Raw genomic sequence first — 17,865 nt, 5'->3', positions numbered from 1 at the left:
AGCTTCAGAGTCACTGGACTTCTTTCGCACAACATATCTGTCCATAGTGGCCTGTACCTCTCGTTCCTTTATGACTTCCCTAAAGTGTTTCACAACATTGTCAGTGTAATAATCACCAGCACGGCTTGCAATAGCTGTGTGAGGGTGATTCTCATCCATAAAGGTTTGCACTTTCAGCCACATTGCACAGATTTCCTTAATCTTTGTAGTAGGCAAATTCTTCAATTTCTCTCTCCCCTCCTCTGAACCAGTTTCCTCAGGTATGGCCTCTTGCTGTTGAAGTTGATCTATCAGCTCATCAGTGGTTAGTTCTTCATTGTCCTCCTCCACCAACTCTTCCACATCCTCCCCACTAACCTCCAACCCCAAGGACTTTCCCAATGCCACAATGGATTCCTCAACTGGCATAATCCTCTCAGGGTTAGCCTCAAACCCTTCAAAATCCCTTTTGTCTACACATTCTGGCCACAGTTTCTTCCAAGCAGAGTTCAAGGTCTTCTTAGTCACTCCCTCCCAAGCCTTACCTATAAGGTTTACACAATTGAGGATATTAAAGTGCTCTCTCCAAAACTCTCTTAGAGTCAGTTGAGTTTCTGAGGTCACTACAAAGCACCTTTCAAACAGAGCTTTTGTGTACAGTTTTTTGAAGTTTGCAATAACCTGCTGGTCCATGGGCTGCAGGAGAGGAGTGGTATTAGGAGGCAAAAACTTCACCTTAATGAATTTCATGTCCCCATAAAGTCGCTCTGCCACATCTGTAGGATGACCAGGGGCATTGTCTAACACCAGGAGGCACTTAAGTTCTAATTTCTTTTCAGTTAGGTAATCTTTCACATTGGGGGCAAATGCATGGTGTAACCAGTCATAGAAAAAGTCCCTAGTGACCCATGCCTTACTGTTTGCCCTCCACAGCACACACAAATTCTCCTTGAGGACATTCTTTTGCCTGAACGGTCTGGGAGTTTCAAAGTGATACACTAATAAAGGCTTCACTTTGCAATCACCAGTAGCATTGGAACACATCAACAAAGTAAGCCTGTCTTTCATAGGCTTATGTCCTGGGAGTGCCTTTTCCTCCTGAGTAATGTAGGTCCTGCTTGGCATTTTCTTCCAAAACAGGCCTGTTTCATCACAATTAAACACTTGTTCAGGTTTCAGTCCTTCACTGTCTATGTACTCCTTGAATTCCTGCACATATTTTTCAGCTGCTTTGTGGTCCGAACTGGCAGCCTCACCATGCCTTATCACACTATGTATGCCACTACGCTTCTTAAATCTCTCAAACCAACCTTTGCTGGCCTTAAATTCACTCACATCATCACTAGTTGCAGGCATTTTTTTAATTAAATCCTCATGCAACTTCCTAGCCTTTTCGCTTATGATCGCTTGAGAGACGCTATCTCCTGCTAGCTGTTTTTCATTTATCCACACCAATAAGAGTCTCTCAACATCTTCCATCACTTGCGATCTCTGTTTCGAAAACACAGTTAAACCTTTGGCAAGAACAGCTTCCTTGATTGCCTTTCTGTTGCCCACAATAGTAGCGATGGTTGATTTGGGTTTCTTGTACAACCTGGCCAGGTCGGCGACACGCACTCCACTTTCATACTTATCAATGATCTCTTTCTTCATCTCTATAGTAATTCTCACCCTTATTGCTGTAGGGTTGGCACTAGAAGCTTTCTTGGGGCCCATGGTCACTTATTTTGCAGATAAAATCACCAAAAACACTGTAATAATACGAAATGTTCCGATTGTATGCTTGGATGTTACCGCGGAGGCTGGCTGGTAAACAATGCCACCGGCGGCACATGTGAGGCTGGCTAAGGGCGCACATTGGACGCGTCTCGGACGAACAGCGGTGAGTGGGTTTTTGAGCGGTATGCGAGGCAAAATTTTTGCAATAAAAGCGAGCGGTATGCGGATTAAACGTTATGTGATGCCAACGGTATGCGGGGGTCCACTGTAGTTTGTTAAATTATGTATTGGTGGATAAAAGGTTGATGGGTAGGCTCCAGGATGTACATGTTTATAGAGGGGCAACTGATATATCGGATCATTATTTAGTTGTAGCTACAGTTAGAGTAAGAGGTAGATGGGAAAAGAGGAAGGTGGCAACAACAAGTAAGAGGGAGGTGAAAGTGTATAAACTAAGGGAGGAGGAAGTTCGGGCGAGATATAAGCGACTATTGGCAGAAAAGTGGGCTAGTGCAAAGATGAGTAGTGGGGGGTGGGGGGGGGGTTGAAGAAGGTTGGAATAGTTTTAAAAATACAGTATTAGAATGTGGGGCAGAAGTTTGTGGTTATAGGAGGGTGGGGGCAGGAGGAAAGAGGAGTGATTGGTGGAATGATGAAGTAAAGGGTGTGAAAAAAGAGAAAAAGGTAGCTTACGAGAGGCTTTAACAAAGCAGAAGTGTTATAAGAAGAGCAGAGTATATGGAGAGTAAAAGAAAGGTGAAGAGAGTGGTGAGAGAGTGCAAAAGGAGAGCAGATGAAAGAGTGGGAGAGGCACTGTCAAGAAATTTTAATGAAAATAAGAAAAAATTTTGGAGTGAGTTAAACAAGTTAAGAAAGCCTAGGGAAAGTATAGATTTGTCAGTTAAAAACAGAGTAGGGGAGTTAGTAGATGGGGAGAGGGAGGTATTAGGTAGATGGCGAGAATATTTTGAGGAACTTTTAAATGTTGAGGAAGGGAGGCAGTAATTTCATGCACTGGCCAGGGAGGTATACCATCTTTTAGGAGTGAAGAAGAGCAGAATGTAAGTGTGGTGGAGGTACGTTAGGCATTACGTAGAATGAAAGGGGGTAAAGCAGCTGGAACTAATGGGATCATGACAGAAATGTTAAAAGCAGGGGGGGATATATTATTGGAATGGTTGGTACTTTTGTTTAATAAATGTATGAAAGAGGGGAAGGTACCTAGGGATTGGCGGAGAGCATGTATAGTCCCTTTATGTAAAGGGAAAGGGGACAAAAGAGACTGTAAAAATTATAGAGCAATAAGTTTACTGAGTATACCAGGAAAAGTATACGGTAGGGTTATAATTGAAAGAATTAGAGGTAAGACAGAATGTAGGATTGCGGATGAGCAGGGAGGCTTCAGAGTGGGTAGGGGATTTGTAGATCAAGTGTTTACATTGAAGCATATATGTGAACAGTATTTAGATAAAGGTAGGGAAGTTTTTATTGCATTTATGGATTTAGAAAAAGTATATGATAGAGTGGATAGGAGAGCAATGTGGCAGATGTTGCAAGTATATGGAATAAGTGGTAAGTTACTAAATGCTGTAAAGAGTTTTTATGAGGATAGTGAGGCTCAGGTTAGGGTGTGAAGAAGAGAGGGAGACTACTTCCTGGTAAAAGTAGGTCTTAGACAGGGATGTGTAATGTCACCATGGTTGTTTAATATATTTATAGATGGGGATGTAAAAGAAGTAAATGCTAGGGTGTTTGGGAGAGGGGTGGGATTAAATTATGGGGAATTAAATACAAAATGGGAAGTGACACAGTTACTTTTTGCTGATGATACTGTGCTTATGGGAGATTCTAAAGAAAAATTGCAAAGGTTAGTGGACGAATTTGGGAGTGTGTGTAAAGGTAGCAAGTTGAAAGTGAACATAGAAAAGAGTAAGGTGATGAGGGTATCAAATTATTTAGATAGAGAAAAATTGGATATCAAATTGGGGAGGAGTATGGAAGAAGTGAATGTTTTCAGATATTTGGGAGCTGACGTGTCAGCGGATGTAGTTATGAAGGATGAGGTTAATCATAGAATTGATGAAGGAAAAAAGGTGAGTGGTGCATTGAGGTATATGTGGAGGCAAAAAATGTTATCTATGGAGGCAAAGAAGGGAATGTACGAAAGTATAGTAGTACCAACACTCGTATATTGGTGTGAAGCTTGGGTTGTAAATGCTGCAGCGAGGAGACAGTTGGAGGCAGTGGAGATGTCCTGTCTAAGGGCAATGTGTGGTGTGAATATTATGCAGAAAATTCGGAGTGTGTAAATTAGGAGGTGTGGAGTTAATAAAAGTATTAGTCAGAGGGCTGAAGAGGGTTTGTGAGGTGGTTTGGTCATTCAGAGAGAATGGATCAAAGTAGAATGACATGGAGAGCGTATATATCTGTAGTGGAAGGAAGGCAGGGTAGGGGTCGTCCTCGAAAAGGTTGGAGGGAGGAGGAAAAGGAGGTGTTGTGGGGAAGGGGTTTGGACTTCCAGCAAGCGTGCGTGAGCATGTTAGATAGGAGTGAATGGAGACAAATGGTATTTGGGACCTGACAAGCTGTTGGAGTGTGAGCAGGGTAATATTTGTGAAGAAATTCAGGGAAACTGGTTATTTTATATAACCGGACCTGAGTCCTGGAAATGGGAAGTACAATGCCTGCACTCTAATGGAGGGGTTTGGGATATTGGCAGCTTGCAGGAATATATTGTGTATTTTTATACGTATATACTTCTAAACTGTTGTATTCTGAGCACCTCTGCAAAAACAGTGATTATGTGTGAGTGATGTGAAAGTGTTGAATGATGATGAAAGTATTTTCTTTTTGGGGATTTTCTTTCTTTTTGGGTCACCCTGCCTCGGTGGGAGATAGCTGACGTGTTGAAAAAAAAAAAAAAGAATTCTCTGCATTATATTCACACCACACATTGCCCTCAGACATGACATCTCTACTGCCTCCAGCCTTCTCCTCGCTGCAACATTCACCACCGATGCTTCACACCCATATAAGAGTGTTGGTATAACTACATTCTCATAAATTCTCCTCTTTGCTTCCATGGACAAAGTTCTTTGTCTCCACAGACTCCTCAGTGCACCACTCACCCTTTTCCCCTCATCAATTCTATGATTCACATCATCCTTCATAGACCCATCTGCTGACACATCCACTCCTAAATATCTGAATACATTACTAACGCGACAGGCTGGAGTTTTGAGACTCTATGACCGCGGGTTCAATCCCGGCCGGGGGTATGGTTTGATCTGAATACATTCCCCTCCTCCATACTCTCTCCCTCCAACCTGATATCCATACTTTCATCACCTAATCTTTTTTGTTATCCTCATCACCTTACTCTTTCCTATATTCACTTTTAATTTTCTTCTTTTACATACCTTACCAAATTTATCCACCAACCTCTGCAACTTCTCTTCAGAATCTCCCAAAAGCAGTGTCATCAGCAAAAAGCAACTTTGACAACTCCCACTTTGTAATAGATTTTTTATTTTTTAACCCCACACCTCTTGCCAAGACCCTTGCATTCACTTCTCTTACAACCCCTATCTATAAATATATTGAACAACCACAGTAACATTACACATCCTTGTCTAAGGCCTACTTTTACTGGGAAATAATCTCTCCTACATTCTATAACCTGAGTCTCACTATCCTCGTAAAAACTCTTCACTGCTTTCAGTAACTTACCTCCTATTCCATACACCTGCAACATCTGCCACATTGCCCCTCTATCCACCCTGTCATGTGCCTTTTACAAATTCATATATGCCACAAAAACCTCTTTACCCTTATTTACCCGTATTTACTATTCACCTGTATGTTTCACTGTAAACACTTGGTCTACACACACCACCTACCTTTCCTAAAGCCGCCTTGTTCATCTGCTATCCTACTCTCTGTCTTACTCTTAATTCTTTCAATAATGACACTACCATACACTTTACCAGGTATACTCAACAGATTTATTCCCCTATAATTTTTGCACTCTCTTTTGTCCCTTTGATTTTATACAAAGGAACTATGAATGCTCTCTGCCAGTCCCTAGGTACCTTACCCTCTTCCATGCATTTATTAAATATTAGCACCAACCACTCCAAAACTATATCCCCACCTGCTTTTAACATTTCTATCTTTATCCCATCAATTCCAGCTGCCTTACCCACTTTCATTCTACCCACTGCCTCACGAACTTCCCCCACACTCACAACTGGCTCTTCCTCACTCCTACAAGATATTATTCCTCCTTGCCCTAAACACGAAATCACAGATCCCTATCTTCATCAACATTTAACAATTCCTCAAAATATTTCCTCCATCTTCCCAATACCTCTAAATCTCCATTTAATAACTCTCCACTCCTATTTTTAACTGTCAAATTCAGTTGTTCCCTAGGCTTCCTCAACTTATTAATCTCACTCCAAAACTTTTTCTTATTTTCAACAAAATTTGTTGATAACATCTAACCCACTCTCTCATTTGCTCTCTTTTTACATTGCCTCACCACTCTCTTAACCTCTCTTTTTCTCTCCATATACTCTTCCCTCCTTGCATCACTTCTACTTTCTAAAAATCTCTCATATGCTAACTTTGTCTCCCTTACTACTCTTTACATCATCATTCCAGCTATCGCTCTTCTTCCCTCCCACACCCACTTTCCTGTAACCACAATCTTCTGCTGAGCATTCTAACACTACAGTCTTAAACCTACCCCATACATCTTTGACTCCATTACCTAATTCTCTCACTAGCCCATCTATCCTCCAACAGTTGTTTATATCTTACCCTAACTGCCTCTTCTTTTAGTTTATAAACCTTCACCTCTCTCTTACTTGCTGCTTCTATTTTCCTTGTATCCCATCTACCTATTACTCTCACTGTAACTACAACTAAAAAGTGATCTGATATATCTGTGGCCCCTCTATAAACATGTACATCCTGAAGCCTATTCAAGTCTTTTATCTACTAATAAGTAGCCCAACAAACTACTGTCATTATGCCCTATATCATGTCTTGTATACTTATTTATCCTCTTGTTCTTAAAATATGTATTACCTGTAACTAAACCCCTTTCTATACAAAGTTCAATCAAAGGGCTACCAATATCACTTACACCAGGCACCCCAAACTTACATACCACATCCTCTCTAAATGCTTCTCATACTGTAGTATTTGGGTCCCCTACCACAATTACTCTCTTACTTGGTTCAAAGGTTCCTATATGTTTGCTTAATATCTCCCAAAATCTCTCTCTCTCCTCTACACTCCTCTCTTCTCTAGGTGCATACATGCTTATTATGACCCACTTTTAGCATCCGACCCTTATTTTAATCCACATATCCTTGAATTTAAACGTTTATATTCCCTCTTCTCCTTCCATAACTGATCCCCTTCCTTAGCTCTAACTCTCTCAGATACTTGTGACTTAATCCCATTTGTTTCTACCCCCTTCAGCTCTGTTTTGCTTAGGGCCAGGACATCCAACTTTTTTTCTTTCATAACATTAGCAATCATCTCTTTCTTATTATCCACAATACATTCATCCACATTCAAGCATCCCAGTTATATGAAGTTTTTCTTCTTCTCCTTTTAGTAAATGTATATAGGAGAAGGGTTTGTTAGTCCATTGCTCCTGGCATTTAAGCTGCCTCATACGACACACATGGCTTACGGAGGAAAGATTCTTTTCCACTTCCCCATGGACAATAGAGGAAATAAAGAAGAACAAGAGCTATTAAGAAAAAGAAGAAAAAGCCTTGGTGTGTGTATGTATATACAGTGGAACCTCAGCTCACGAATTTAATCCGTTCCATGACCCTGTTCATATCCCGATTTGTTCGTATGCCGAGTCAATTTTCCTCGTTTAAATTAATTGAAATGGCATTAATCCGTTCCAGTGGAATTCCTGCTCTTAGGAGGCACAACAAAATATTTCAATAAGATGCTAATATCAACTCTACGGCTCATTTATACAGTGGACCCCCGGTATTTGATGCATTTTAACTCAAAAATTTTGCCTCGGTATCCGATTGAAAACCCGGTATTTGATACGATTCGTACGAGACGTGTCCACGTGTGGCCTGAACTGCCCCGTGTGTGCCAGTGTTTACAAGCCAGCCAGTGTGCACGCATCTAAGGATACATTCCATATTATCCATATTATCAATGTTTTTGGTGCTTGTTTCTGCAAAGTAAGTCACCATGGGCCCCAAGAAAGCTTCTAGTGCCAACCCTGTGGTTAAAAGGGTGAGAATTAGTATGGAAATTAAGAAAAATTTTGAAGAGTTTGGGGCTAACCCTGAGAAGCCTATGCCAGTTGTGGAATCCATTGTGCCTATTTCAAAAATTAAGGAAATGTGTGCACAGTGGGTTGAAGTGCAAACCTTTATGGATGAAAATCACCCTAACACAGCTATTGCAAGCCGTGCTGGTGACTATTACAATGACAATGTTGTGGCCCATTTTAGACAAATCGTAAAGGAACGGGAGGTACAGAGCTCTATGAACAGATTTGTTGTGCGACAGAGGTCCAGTGACTCTCAAGCTGGTCCTAGTGGCATTAAAAGAAGAAGGGAAGTAACCCCAGAAAAGGACTTGCTACCTCAAGTCCTAATGGAAGGGGATTCCCCTTCTAAACACTAACACAATCCACACTCTCCCCTCCTCCCATCCCATCAATCATCACCAGATCTTCAATAAAGGTAAGTGTCATGTTACTGTGCATGTCTTCTTCAGTTTGTGTGTATTAAAATTAATATTTCATGTGGTAAAAAATTTTTTTTTCATACTTTTGGGTGTCTTGCACAGATTAATTTGATTTCCATTATTTCTTATGGGGAAAATTGATTCGCTTTTCGATATTTTCGGTATTCGATGAGCTCTCAGGAACGGATTAATATCGAATACGGGGGGTCCACTGTATATCACAATTCATCTAATTTCACCATCACTCAAGGAATGCACAACAGGTGCATCATTGTCAGTGTTCAGCATTTCTTTGATGTCAGCTTCCTGTAACTCCATTAGCACACAGTCAAGATGAGTAAATAGAATTGTCAACGCTTATTACTTGGGTATGTTTATTCTGTCAGTGGATTGGATCTGTGAAGGACCTGCCTAGTATGGGCCAAGAGGCTTGCTGCAGTGTTCCTCTGTTCTTATGTTGATCAGTGGAACACTCTGCCTAGTATGGTTATTGAGGTTAAAACCTTGGGTAGTTTCAAATTTGTGTTGGATAAATATGTGAGTGAGAGGGATTGGATGTGAGTGGGACCTGCACATGAGTAAATACCATTATCAAAGCTTAATGCTTAGGCAGCATTGAAAATTGAGTTGGGCAAATATTGTTAATGGGATGGATTGTAAAGGACCTGCCTAATATGGGCCAACAGGCCTGTTGCAATATATTATTATTAGTTTACCGAAAACCTATGCACAGTGGCATGTACATTCATTACTTTTCCTATCATGCTTCCCCTGTCAAGAAAAGTGTTCTTATCTCCCTCTTTCTCCGTGCCCTCCGCATCTGTGATCTTCAGTTCCATCCAGCAGAAATTTCCACTCTTCATAATTCGTTTTCCCGTCTTGGCTACCCTTCCCATTTCATAGACTCAGCCCTCTCACGTGCTAAATGTAATTTCTTCTCTCCCAAACTCTCTACTCATGGGAACTCTTCTATCCTCTGCCTTCCCTACATTTCTGGTCTTTCTAATCTCAACAATTCTCTCCGTCCCTTAGACATCAAGCTTACCTTCCGCCAGACTAACAATCTTCGCACTAATCTCGTTCATACCTCTCCTCCCTCGACAGATGTTCCTGGTGTCTACTCTATTTCTTGCTCCTCTTGTCCTCTTCAATACTTCGGAGAAACTGGTCGATCTCTTTTTGACAGACTTAAGGAGCACAAAAATAGTGTTAGGCTTGCTGACACTAACAATGCTCTTTTCTGTCCCGTCAGAGATCATAGCCATCCTATTGACTGGTCTTCTGCTAAAACTGTCTTCCCTACTTCCAACTCGAACAGTCGCCGTCTAGTTGAATCCTCTCTAATACACAACTTTCCTTGTATGAATCTTTGCCCTGGCTTCGTCTCTGTAGATGCCTTCCTCTCCCACTACATTGTAAAATGCTCCAAACTTCAGAACACCCGTAACTTAACCTGACTCCTCATTTTTCTTTTTCTTTTTCTTCTTCTCCCTCTTCCCCTTTCCTCTTTCCTTTTTCTCCTCTGGGTTGTCTTTCTCTCTTCTGTCTTGTGTTTCTGCTCCTTTTTCATTTATTTCACCACTTCCCCTTTCACGCACCTCTGTGCGCTTGCTCTCCCTCTGTGGGCACCTAGCTCTCTTCCAGTGCTCCCCTTCCTTTGTATTTGACTGGCTCGTCCTCCTTATCCCCCACTTCTACCACTACTACTACTACTGATGAAATTAAGACACATGTGCAGCGTCTGGGTGTCTTTGTTGTGGACGTTTCGCCATCCAGTGGCTGGATGGCGAAACATCTACGATAAGGATGCCCGGGTGTTGCGCATGTGTCTTAATTTTATAATTTCATCTTGTCGGTATTATATACCATTCTTGTACTACTACTACTACTACCACCACCACCTCTTCCTGCCTATATATAGCCGTCCTGCTCCACTTCTGGTTAGTGTGACTTTGTAAATGGTCCAAGTCGGACTGAAACGTCGTCGTAAGCTTCTCTCTTTTATGTGCGGGTTATTTGTGTATCGTTCCAGTCACGGTATTGTGCCTTTTTTGTTATTATTATTAGTACGTAAGTAAAATAATCATAATAATTATTATTTTTTTTTCAACAGACCGGCCGTATCCCACCAAGGCAGGGTGGGTCAAAAAGAAAAACAAAAGTTTCTCTTTTCAAATTTAGTAATTTATACAGGAGTAGGGGTTACTAGCCCCTTGCTCCCAGCATTTTAGTCGCCTCTTACAACACGCATGGCTTATGGAGGAAGAATTCTGTTCCATTTCCCCATGGTGATAAGAGGAAATAAACAAGAACAAGAACTAGAAAGAAAATAGAAGAAAACCCAGAGGGGTGTGTATATATATGCTTGTACATGTATGTGTAGTGTGACCTAAGTGTAAGTAGAAGTAGCAAGACATACCTGAAATCTTGCATGTTTATGAGACAGACAAAAGACACCAGCAATCCTACCATCATGTAAAACAATTACAGGCTTTCGTTTTACACTCACCTGGCAGGACGGTAGTATCTCCCTGGGCGATTGCTGTCTACCAACCCACTACCTAGGATTATTATTATTATTATTATTAATTTAGGGAAGTGGAGCACAGATCCAATTCCCTTGATCAAGAGCCCCTCACCAAGGAATCTCCCTTGAGGGGAAAGTTCGCATCCTGAAATATCGTTCGTATCCAGAAGCAAAAAATCGATCGAGTGACTGTTCGTATCCTGAAAAATTCTCATGGTGGGGCATTTGTAAGCCGAGGTTCCACTGTATATGCATGTACATGCCTGTGCAGTGTGACCTAAGTGTAAGTAGAAGTAGCAAGATATACCTGTTATCCAGTGTGTTTATGAGTCAGAAAAAAGACATCAGCAATCCTACCATTACATAAAACAGTTACAGGTTTCCATTTCAGTCACCTGGCAGGACGGTAGTACCTCCCTGGGTGGTTGCTGTCTACCAACCTACTGAAAACTTACCAAATGATTTTTAAAGAATCTGAAGATGACAGTGGTGTGGATTCCAGCCAATGAACGAGTCTTGCAAATTTCTTAGATTTTTTCTGGTCCTTAAATGTGCAGGAATCACTAAAAAGCCACCTGGAAAGCAAAAATTATTAGATTTTTTCCATCCTATTGCTATTCTCATGATACAGGGTTATATATTTTGGTACTGCATACTGCATTATAAGAACAGTATAAATTTTTTTTCAACAAACCGGCCATATCCCACCGAGGCAGGGTGACCCAAAAATAGAAGAAACACTTTCACTATCACTCACTCCATCACTGTCTTGCCAGAGGAGCACCGATACTACAGTTCAAAGCTGCACTCTGAAGGAGGGGTGAAGATATGTTGCAATTTTGAAACTATAGTATCTGCATGCCTCTGGCAAGACAGTAATGGAGCGAGTGATAATGAAAGTGTTTCTTCTTTTTCGGGTCACCCTGTCTCGGTGGGAAACAGCCAATGTGTTTAATAATAATAATAATAATAATAATAATAATAATAATAATAATAATAATTATAATAATGATTATGATTGTGTGAGTGAGGTGAAAGTGTTGAATGATGATGAAAGTATTTTCTTTTTGGGGATTTTCTTTCTTTTTGGGTCATCCTGCCTCGGTGGGAGATGGCCAACTTGTTGAAAAAAAAAAAAAAAAAAAATAATAATAATAATAATAATAATTATAATAATGATTATGATTGTGTGAGTGAGGTGAAAGTGTTGAATGATGATGAAAGTATTTTCTTTTTGGGGATTTTCTTTCTTTTTGGGTCATCCTGCCTCGGTGGGAGATGGCCGACTTGTTGAAAAAACAAAAAATAATAATAATAATAATAATAATAATAAAACTGAAGCCATCACCACCTGTTTAAAAAAGAAACAGTAATCAATAAAAAAGAGTAAGAACCATTGTCAATAAACACCTCCAAGAGCAAAAGTCAGAAGGATGAACATGGAAAGACAGTGCAATAATTTAGAGTAGAGAGGGAAAAGGAATGAGAGCTTGGAAAAACAGAATTAATTAAAATACCAATGTGCAGATGGAAAAAAAAGGAGACTTCAATCAGGTGGAACTGAGCTGTGAGTATAGCCTAAGAAAATGATAGCCTCTAGGGAAAGGAACATTCTTATATTAGTTGGAAATAGTGAACCTTTAAGGGTCCAACAGTGCCTGGGAAATAGGAAGGATGGGGTTTGATCTGAGGAAGGTGTGAGTGGCTCCAATTCCTTAGATGGAGAGCCCTTCACCAGCATTAAGGTACTCCCTATGGAGGACGGGTTGCTGCTACAGCAACAGCAGTTGGAGGCTTGGGAAGTGACTATGGGAGGAGCAGCAGAATGCTGAAAGCAAGAGGTGCAGGATCAGAGGAAATATAAAAAAATAGTCAAAACAGTAGTACAAGCTGTTATCTAAAAAATGGTTTTAATTGAAGAAAATATTAATTCTATACAAACCTTATATAGCCTGAAATATAAGGAGACAGGAAGGATGCAACACTCTTTGTCTTGGCGAGCCCTTCAATTTGTTCAATAATGAAGGTTTTTTCTTCAAGGGCCTTTATTATATCATTGCTGAAAACCTCTATCTTCTGATGGTGTGTTAAAGCTAACAAGCAGAGAACGCACTGCTCCCTTAACGATTCAGGTGGATCATTTTGCTGTGGAAAGAAAATCACAAGGCTTAGCAGCTATTGAAAATTTTACAATGTAATTTTGTTTTACTGATACAAAATGAAATAACCCACATGGAGACAAAAAACAAGCCAATGATGATTCTTTTTAAGTCACCTATACTCTCTAGGCTGGAATACTGCTGTACACTGACAGCCCCATTCAAGGTAGGTGCAATTGCAGATCTAGAGAATATACAGAAAACCTTCACTGCATGTATTAGCTCAGTCAAGTACCTTAATTACTGGGAACACTTGACCTGTACTCCCTGGAATGCAGGTGAGAAAGATGCATCATAATTTATACTTGTAAAATCCTAGAGGGTCTTGTCCCAAATCTGCTCACATAAATCACCTTCCTATGAAAGAAAAAGACTAAGCAGACTGTGCAACATACCCCCAAAGAAAAGTAGGAGTGCCATGAGTACTCTAAGAGAAAACATTGTTCAACAGCCTCCCATCATACATAAGGGGCATTACTAATAGACCCCAGGTTGTCTTCAAGAGGGAACTGGGCAGGTACCTAATGTCAGTGCTTGATCAGCTGGGCTATGGTATGTACATTGGATTGCACATGGCCATATATGTTCGGTGGAAAATTTTCAGCTAAATCAATCTCTAACAACACTGATTCATGAACTATAAATGATGTGTTGTGAAAACTATAGGTGGAGTACATTTTTATTTTATTTTTACAACTCTGTAATTTCCTATCAATAAGGCATTTAGTCAAGCTATGCAAACTGCTACTATACATAGACAGGGCCAACAAGGATAGACTCAATATTGGGAATGCAACAAGAATAAGGTGGTACAGTTACAAATTACACCCAAATGAACCTCAAAAATATCAAGAAACATTCCTTAAACATAAGACTGGTAAAGAAGTGGAATGAACTAAGCAATGACACAACAGAAGCAAATTCCAAAAAGAGTTAAAAAAAAAAGTTTAAGTTGACAATTCAGATATTGGACTAAGAGTTAGAGCTCAACTGTCCTCACTAAAGAGATCATCATGGTTTTATTTCATGTGACTATTGTGTATAGGCCGCTATGTTAATTTTTTCTGAATTACACTGGTCAATACCCATTAAGATAGGGTGACCCAAAGATAGAAACAGTCACCATCACTTATTCAATGGTTGTGCAGCCTGTAGTGTTTGGACATTACAATTAAAATGACTCACCTGAATGATTTTCTTTAAAATGTTGTTGATGAAATCTTGAGAGAGCTTTGTCTTGACCGACAACTTAGCAATTATTAAGTAAGTTCCTGCCACCATTTCACCTTGTGAGGCCAAGCATTTTGGCATTAATGTTGCAATGCAAGACAAGTGCTCTTCCTTCACCTGTGAACAGTAATTTCCAAAACATATTAATCATTAAGTTTTTTTTTTTAACAAGTCGGCTGTCTCCCACCGTGGCAAGGTGATCCAAAAAGAAAAAAAATCCCCAAAAAGAAAATACTTTCATCATCATTCAACTCTTTCACTTCACTCACACATAATCACTGTTTTTGCAGAGGTGCTCAGAACACAACAGCTTAGAAGCATATACGTATAAAGATATACAACATATCCCTCCAAACTGCTAATATCCCAAACCCCTCCTTTAGAGTGCAGACATTGTACTTCCCATTTCCAAGACTCAAGTCCGGCTATATAAAAATAACCGGTTTCCCTGAATCCCTTCACTAAATATTACCCTGCTCACACTCCAACAGATCGTCAGGTCCCAAATACCATTCGTCTCCATTCACTCCTATTTAACACGCTCATGCACGCCTGCTGGAAGTCCAAGCCCCTCGCCCATAAAACCTCCCTTACCCCTTCCTTCCAACCTTTTCGAGGACGACCCCTACCCCGCCTTCCTTTCCCTACAGATTTAAATGCTCTCCATGTCATTCTACTTTGATCCATTCTCTCTAAATGACCAAACCACCTCAACAACCCCTCTTCAGCCCTCTGACTAATACCATTAAGTATTAACATTTAAAATCTTTGTTTCCTGTTACACAGCATGGTAACCTAAACATGGATATACAGTACTATATGGGAACCAGCATCATTCCACATTTATCAGTTAATTATGAGCAATATTACCTTAATATTGATTTTTATTTAGCAAGATAAATTTAGCGATACTTCTATCTAATGATGATCATGAAAAATAATAGCTTAAAGATTATCAACTACAGGAGGGCCCATTTTATACAGCAGATTAGTTTCCGGGTTACAGCTGTAAAGTGAATCATACCTTTTTTCCCACTTTCAAATGCATATAAAAGCCTATCATAAAGCAGTAGAGCTAGGCCTAAAAAAAAGCACATACAGTACACACATTATTTTTTTATATATACTATATATTTTTTAACATATCAGCCATTTCCCACCGAGGCAGGGTGACCCAAAATGAAAGAAAAGCACAAAAATATTTTCATCCTTATCTTATAGTGAGTGGTGAATATATTTATTGTAGGAAGTCTGAATAAATGAAGAATGGGTATAATTGAAAACCACTGCATTAACAAAATGCTGTAGAGCAGAGTCTGCTTGTACATTCTCTTCCTGTATATCTTCCCTACAGGCTTCTTTTCAGCAGAAAAGACAGAATTCAGACAAATTAAGGGATAATATAAATTAGTATTATAATCCTGGAGAAGTTCTAAGCTCAAATGGGGAATAGGAGGTAAACAGATTTGAAATGAGGAATGGGAGTAGCTCCAATTCTTTGGATCAACAGCCCTTCACTAGCATCATGGCAACCCTCCTTGAGTGAGGGGTTCATAAGAAATACTGTTTGATGCTAGGGGTTTCAATACACAGGATAATCCTCAGAGATATGCATAACAATGAGAGGTACCCCACAGATGATGCCTTTGAATCAGGCGAGTATGCTGATCCATAGCTGGTCATGATGGCTTGTTTTGGGAGTGAGAAGAAAATTAACATGTTCAATGCCCAACATTTAAAAAAACTAAGGAAACAAAAAGAAATATTTTATTCTAAATCTGCACATGCACTGGCCACAATGTCAAAATGGCCAGAGGATCAGGAAAAAAAAAAAAAAGACAAGATTTACATTAAACAGAGATTGATTCTGTGGAGCATAGGAGTAAGGAATTCAATGAGTTTAATTATATGGCACTAAGAGTGTGTACAGATTTTACAGTTTGGAGGGGTGTCTAAACTGTCATATACAAGCACCTCTGCAAACAGTGATTATGTATCAGTGATGGTGAAAGTGTTGAATGATAATAAAAGATTTTTTTTTTCTTTTTGGGTCACCCTGCCTGCCCAGGTGGGAAATGGCCATGTTAAAAAAAAAAATGTCAATCACAGCTGAGAAGATTAGGGATGACACAATATGTTGAAGTGCTTTTAAGATGGTGAGGAGCTTTGCCATAAACACTGATGCCTCAAATAAGAGGAAGCTTGATGAGTTAAAGATGGGAAAATTGGTGGAAGTAATCAGGAACATGTTTAACAGAGTTATGAACTCAAGAAATGGCAGCAGCTGATTGAAATAATGGTTTATGGTAGAGAACTGGAAAAAAAAAAATAGTAGAACACTCAAAGGCAGGCATCACAGGAGAGAGCTCCACACCAGAGTAGGTACAGTATCTGAAAATGAAGGTGCTGTTGCACATCTCATATTCTTGGTGAAGAGGTAAAGAGGCTCAAACACAGCACTCTATTGGTCATGAATATAAATTTGCCTCTGCTACTTATCCAAAATAAAGTCAAAAGAGGATCACATATACATACACCTACCTCCGGAAGTAGGCACAGTCCCCCAACTACAGTCGATACATAGAAAGAAATAGCAATCTTTAAGTTGCTTTCATTCTTGTGCACCTGCAAGAAAAAATGCAAATTCAATTTCAGACTTTCACAGTAGGCATTATTAACCCCTTGACTGTCGCAACCCCCAATCCTGAGGTGTCTCCTGGTGTCGCAAAATTTAAAAAAAAAAATTATTTTTTCTTATGAAATGATGGAGAATCTTTTCCCGATTGTAATGACACCAAAAAACGAAATTTGATGGAAAACTGATAGAATTACGCTCTCACGAATTATGCAATATTTACGAATCGGCTATTTCGCCCACTTTGAGCCCTATTTTCGGCTAATTCCATTGTTCTAATCGACCAAACTCATAGCTATTTCTTTAGAACTCTGTTTTTTCTATCGATTGAGTACAAGAAACTGCCCATTTACCAATTTCAACTACCCAATAACGTGGTCAGAAATTTGCAATTTGGTCAATTTCATGAAAATTAAAAAATATGACAATTTCAAAATAAGGTCCAGAATGAACAATGCAGACATTCCTGGCTCTAAAATAACATTTTCTTTGTTCATCAGTCATGTCTCCAGGCCCCTCTGATATTACTCTTGCTTTCTATTTTGAATTTTTATTCAAACAAAAAACAGAAGATTTACTATTATGCAGACTACTCCAATACTGTAATAATTGTATAAATAACATCAACCCATTCATGACTGCATATTAGAATGGCTAGTTGGACATTTATTGTACAATGATGTCATTTGTTTATTTTTGAACATCGGCAAAAATCAAACATTTCCCCAACTTTGAGCTCCATTTCTAGGTTCTTTTTATAGTAAAATCAATCAAAATCATCTCTTTTTCTATAATATGTTTTCCATTCTATCAAATGAGACCAAGAAAACGAGAATACAACCATAAATACTATACGAAAATAGACCACAAAG

At 39.6% G+C, this 17,865-nt stretch overlaps 1 protein-coding gene across 2 annotated transcripts in view; it reads right to left on the bottom strand.

Annotated features, from left to right (window-relative positions):
• The window catches only part of l(2)k09022 (HEAT repeat containing 1 homolog l(2)k09022), a gene marked incomplete at its 5' end in the record, with an annotated part of 169,710 nt that overhangs the window by 134,924 nt on the left and 16,921 nt on the right, over positions 1-17,865 (bottom strand). For both annotated transcript variants that reach the window (XM_070098672.1, XM_070098673.1), the window contains 4 exon segments: positions 11,425-11,544; positions 12,912-13,114; positions 14,314-14,475; positions 16,900-16,983. In XM_070098672.1, coding sequence (XP_069954773.1) covers positions 11,425-11,544; positions 12,912-13,114; positions 14,314-14,475; positions 16,900-16,983 — 569 coding nt within the window.

Source organism: Cherax quadricarinatus, chromosome 63, assembly GCF_038502225.1.
Source record: "Cherax quadricarinatus isolate ZL_2023a chromosome 63, ASM3850222v1, whole genome shotgun sequence".
NCBI classification, from domain to species: domain Eukaryota; kingdom Metazoa; phylum Arthropoda; class Malacostraca; order Decapoda; family Parastacidae; genus Cherax; species Cherax quadricarinatus.
This window is presented reverse-complemented; position numbering and strand designations above follow the sequence as displayed.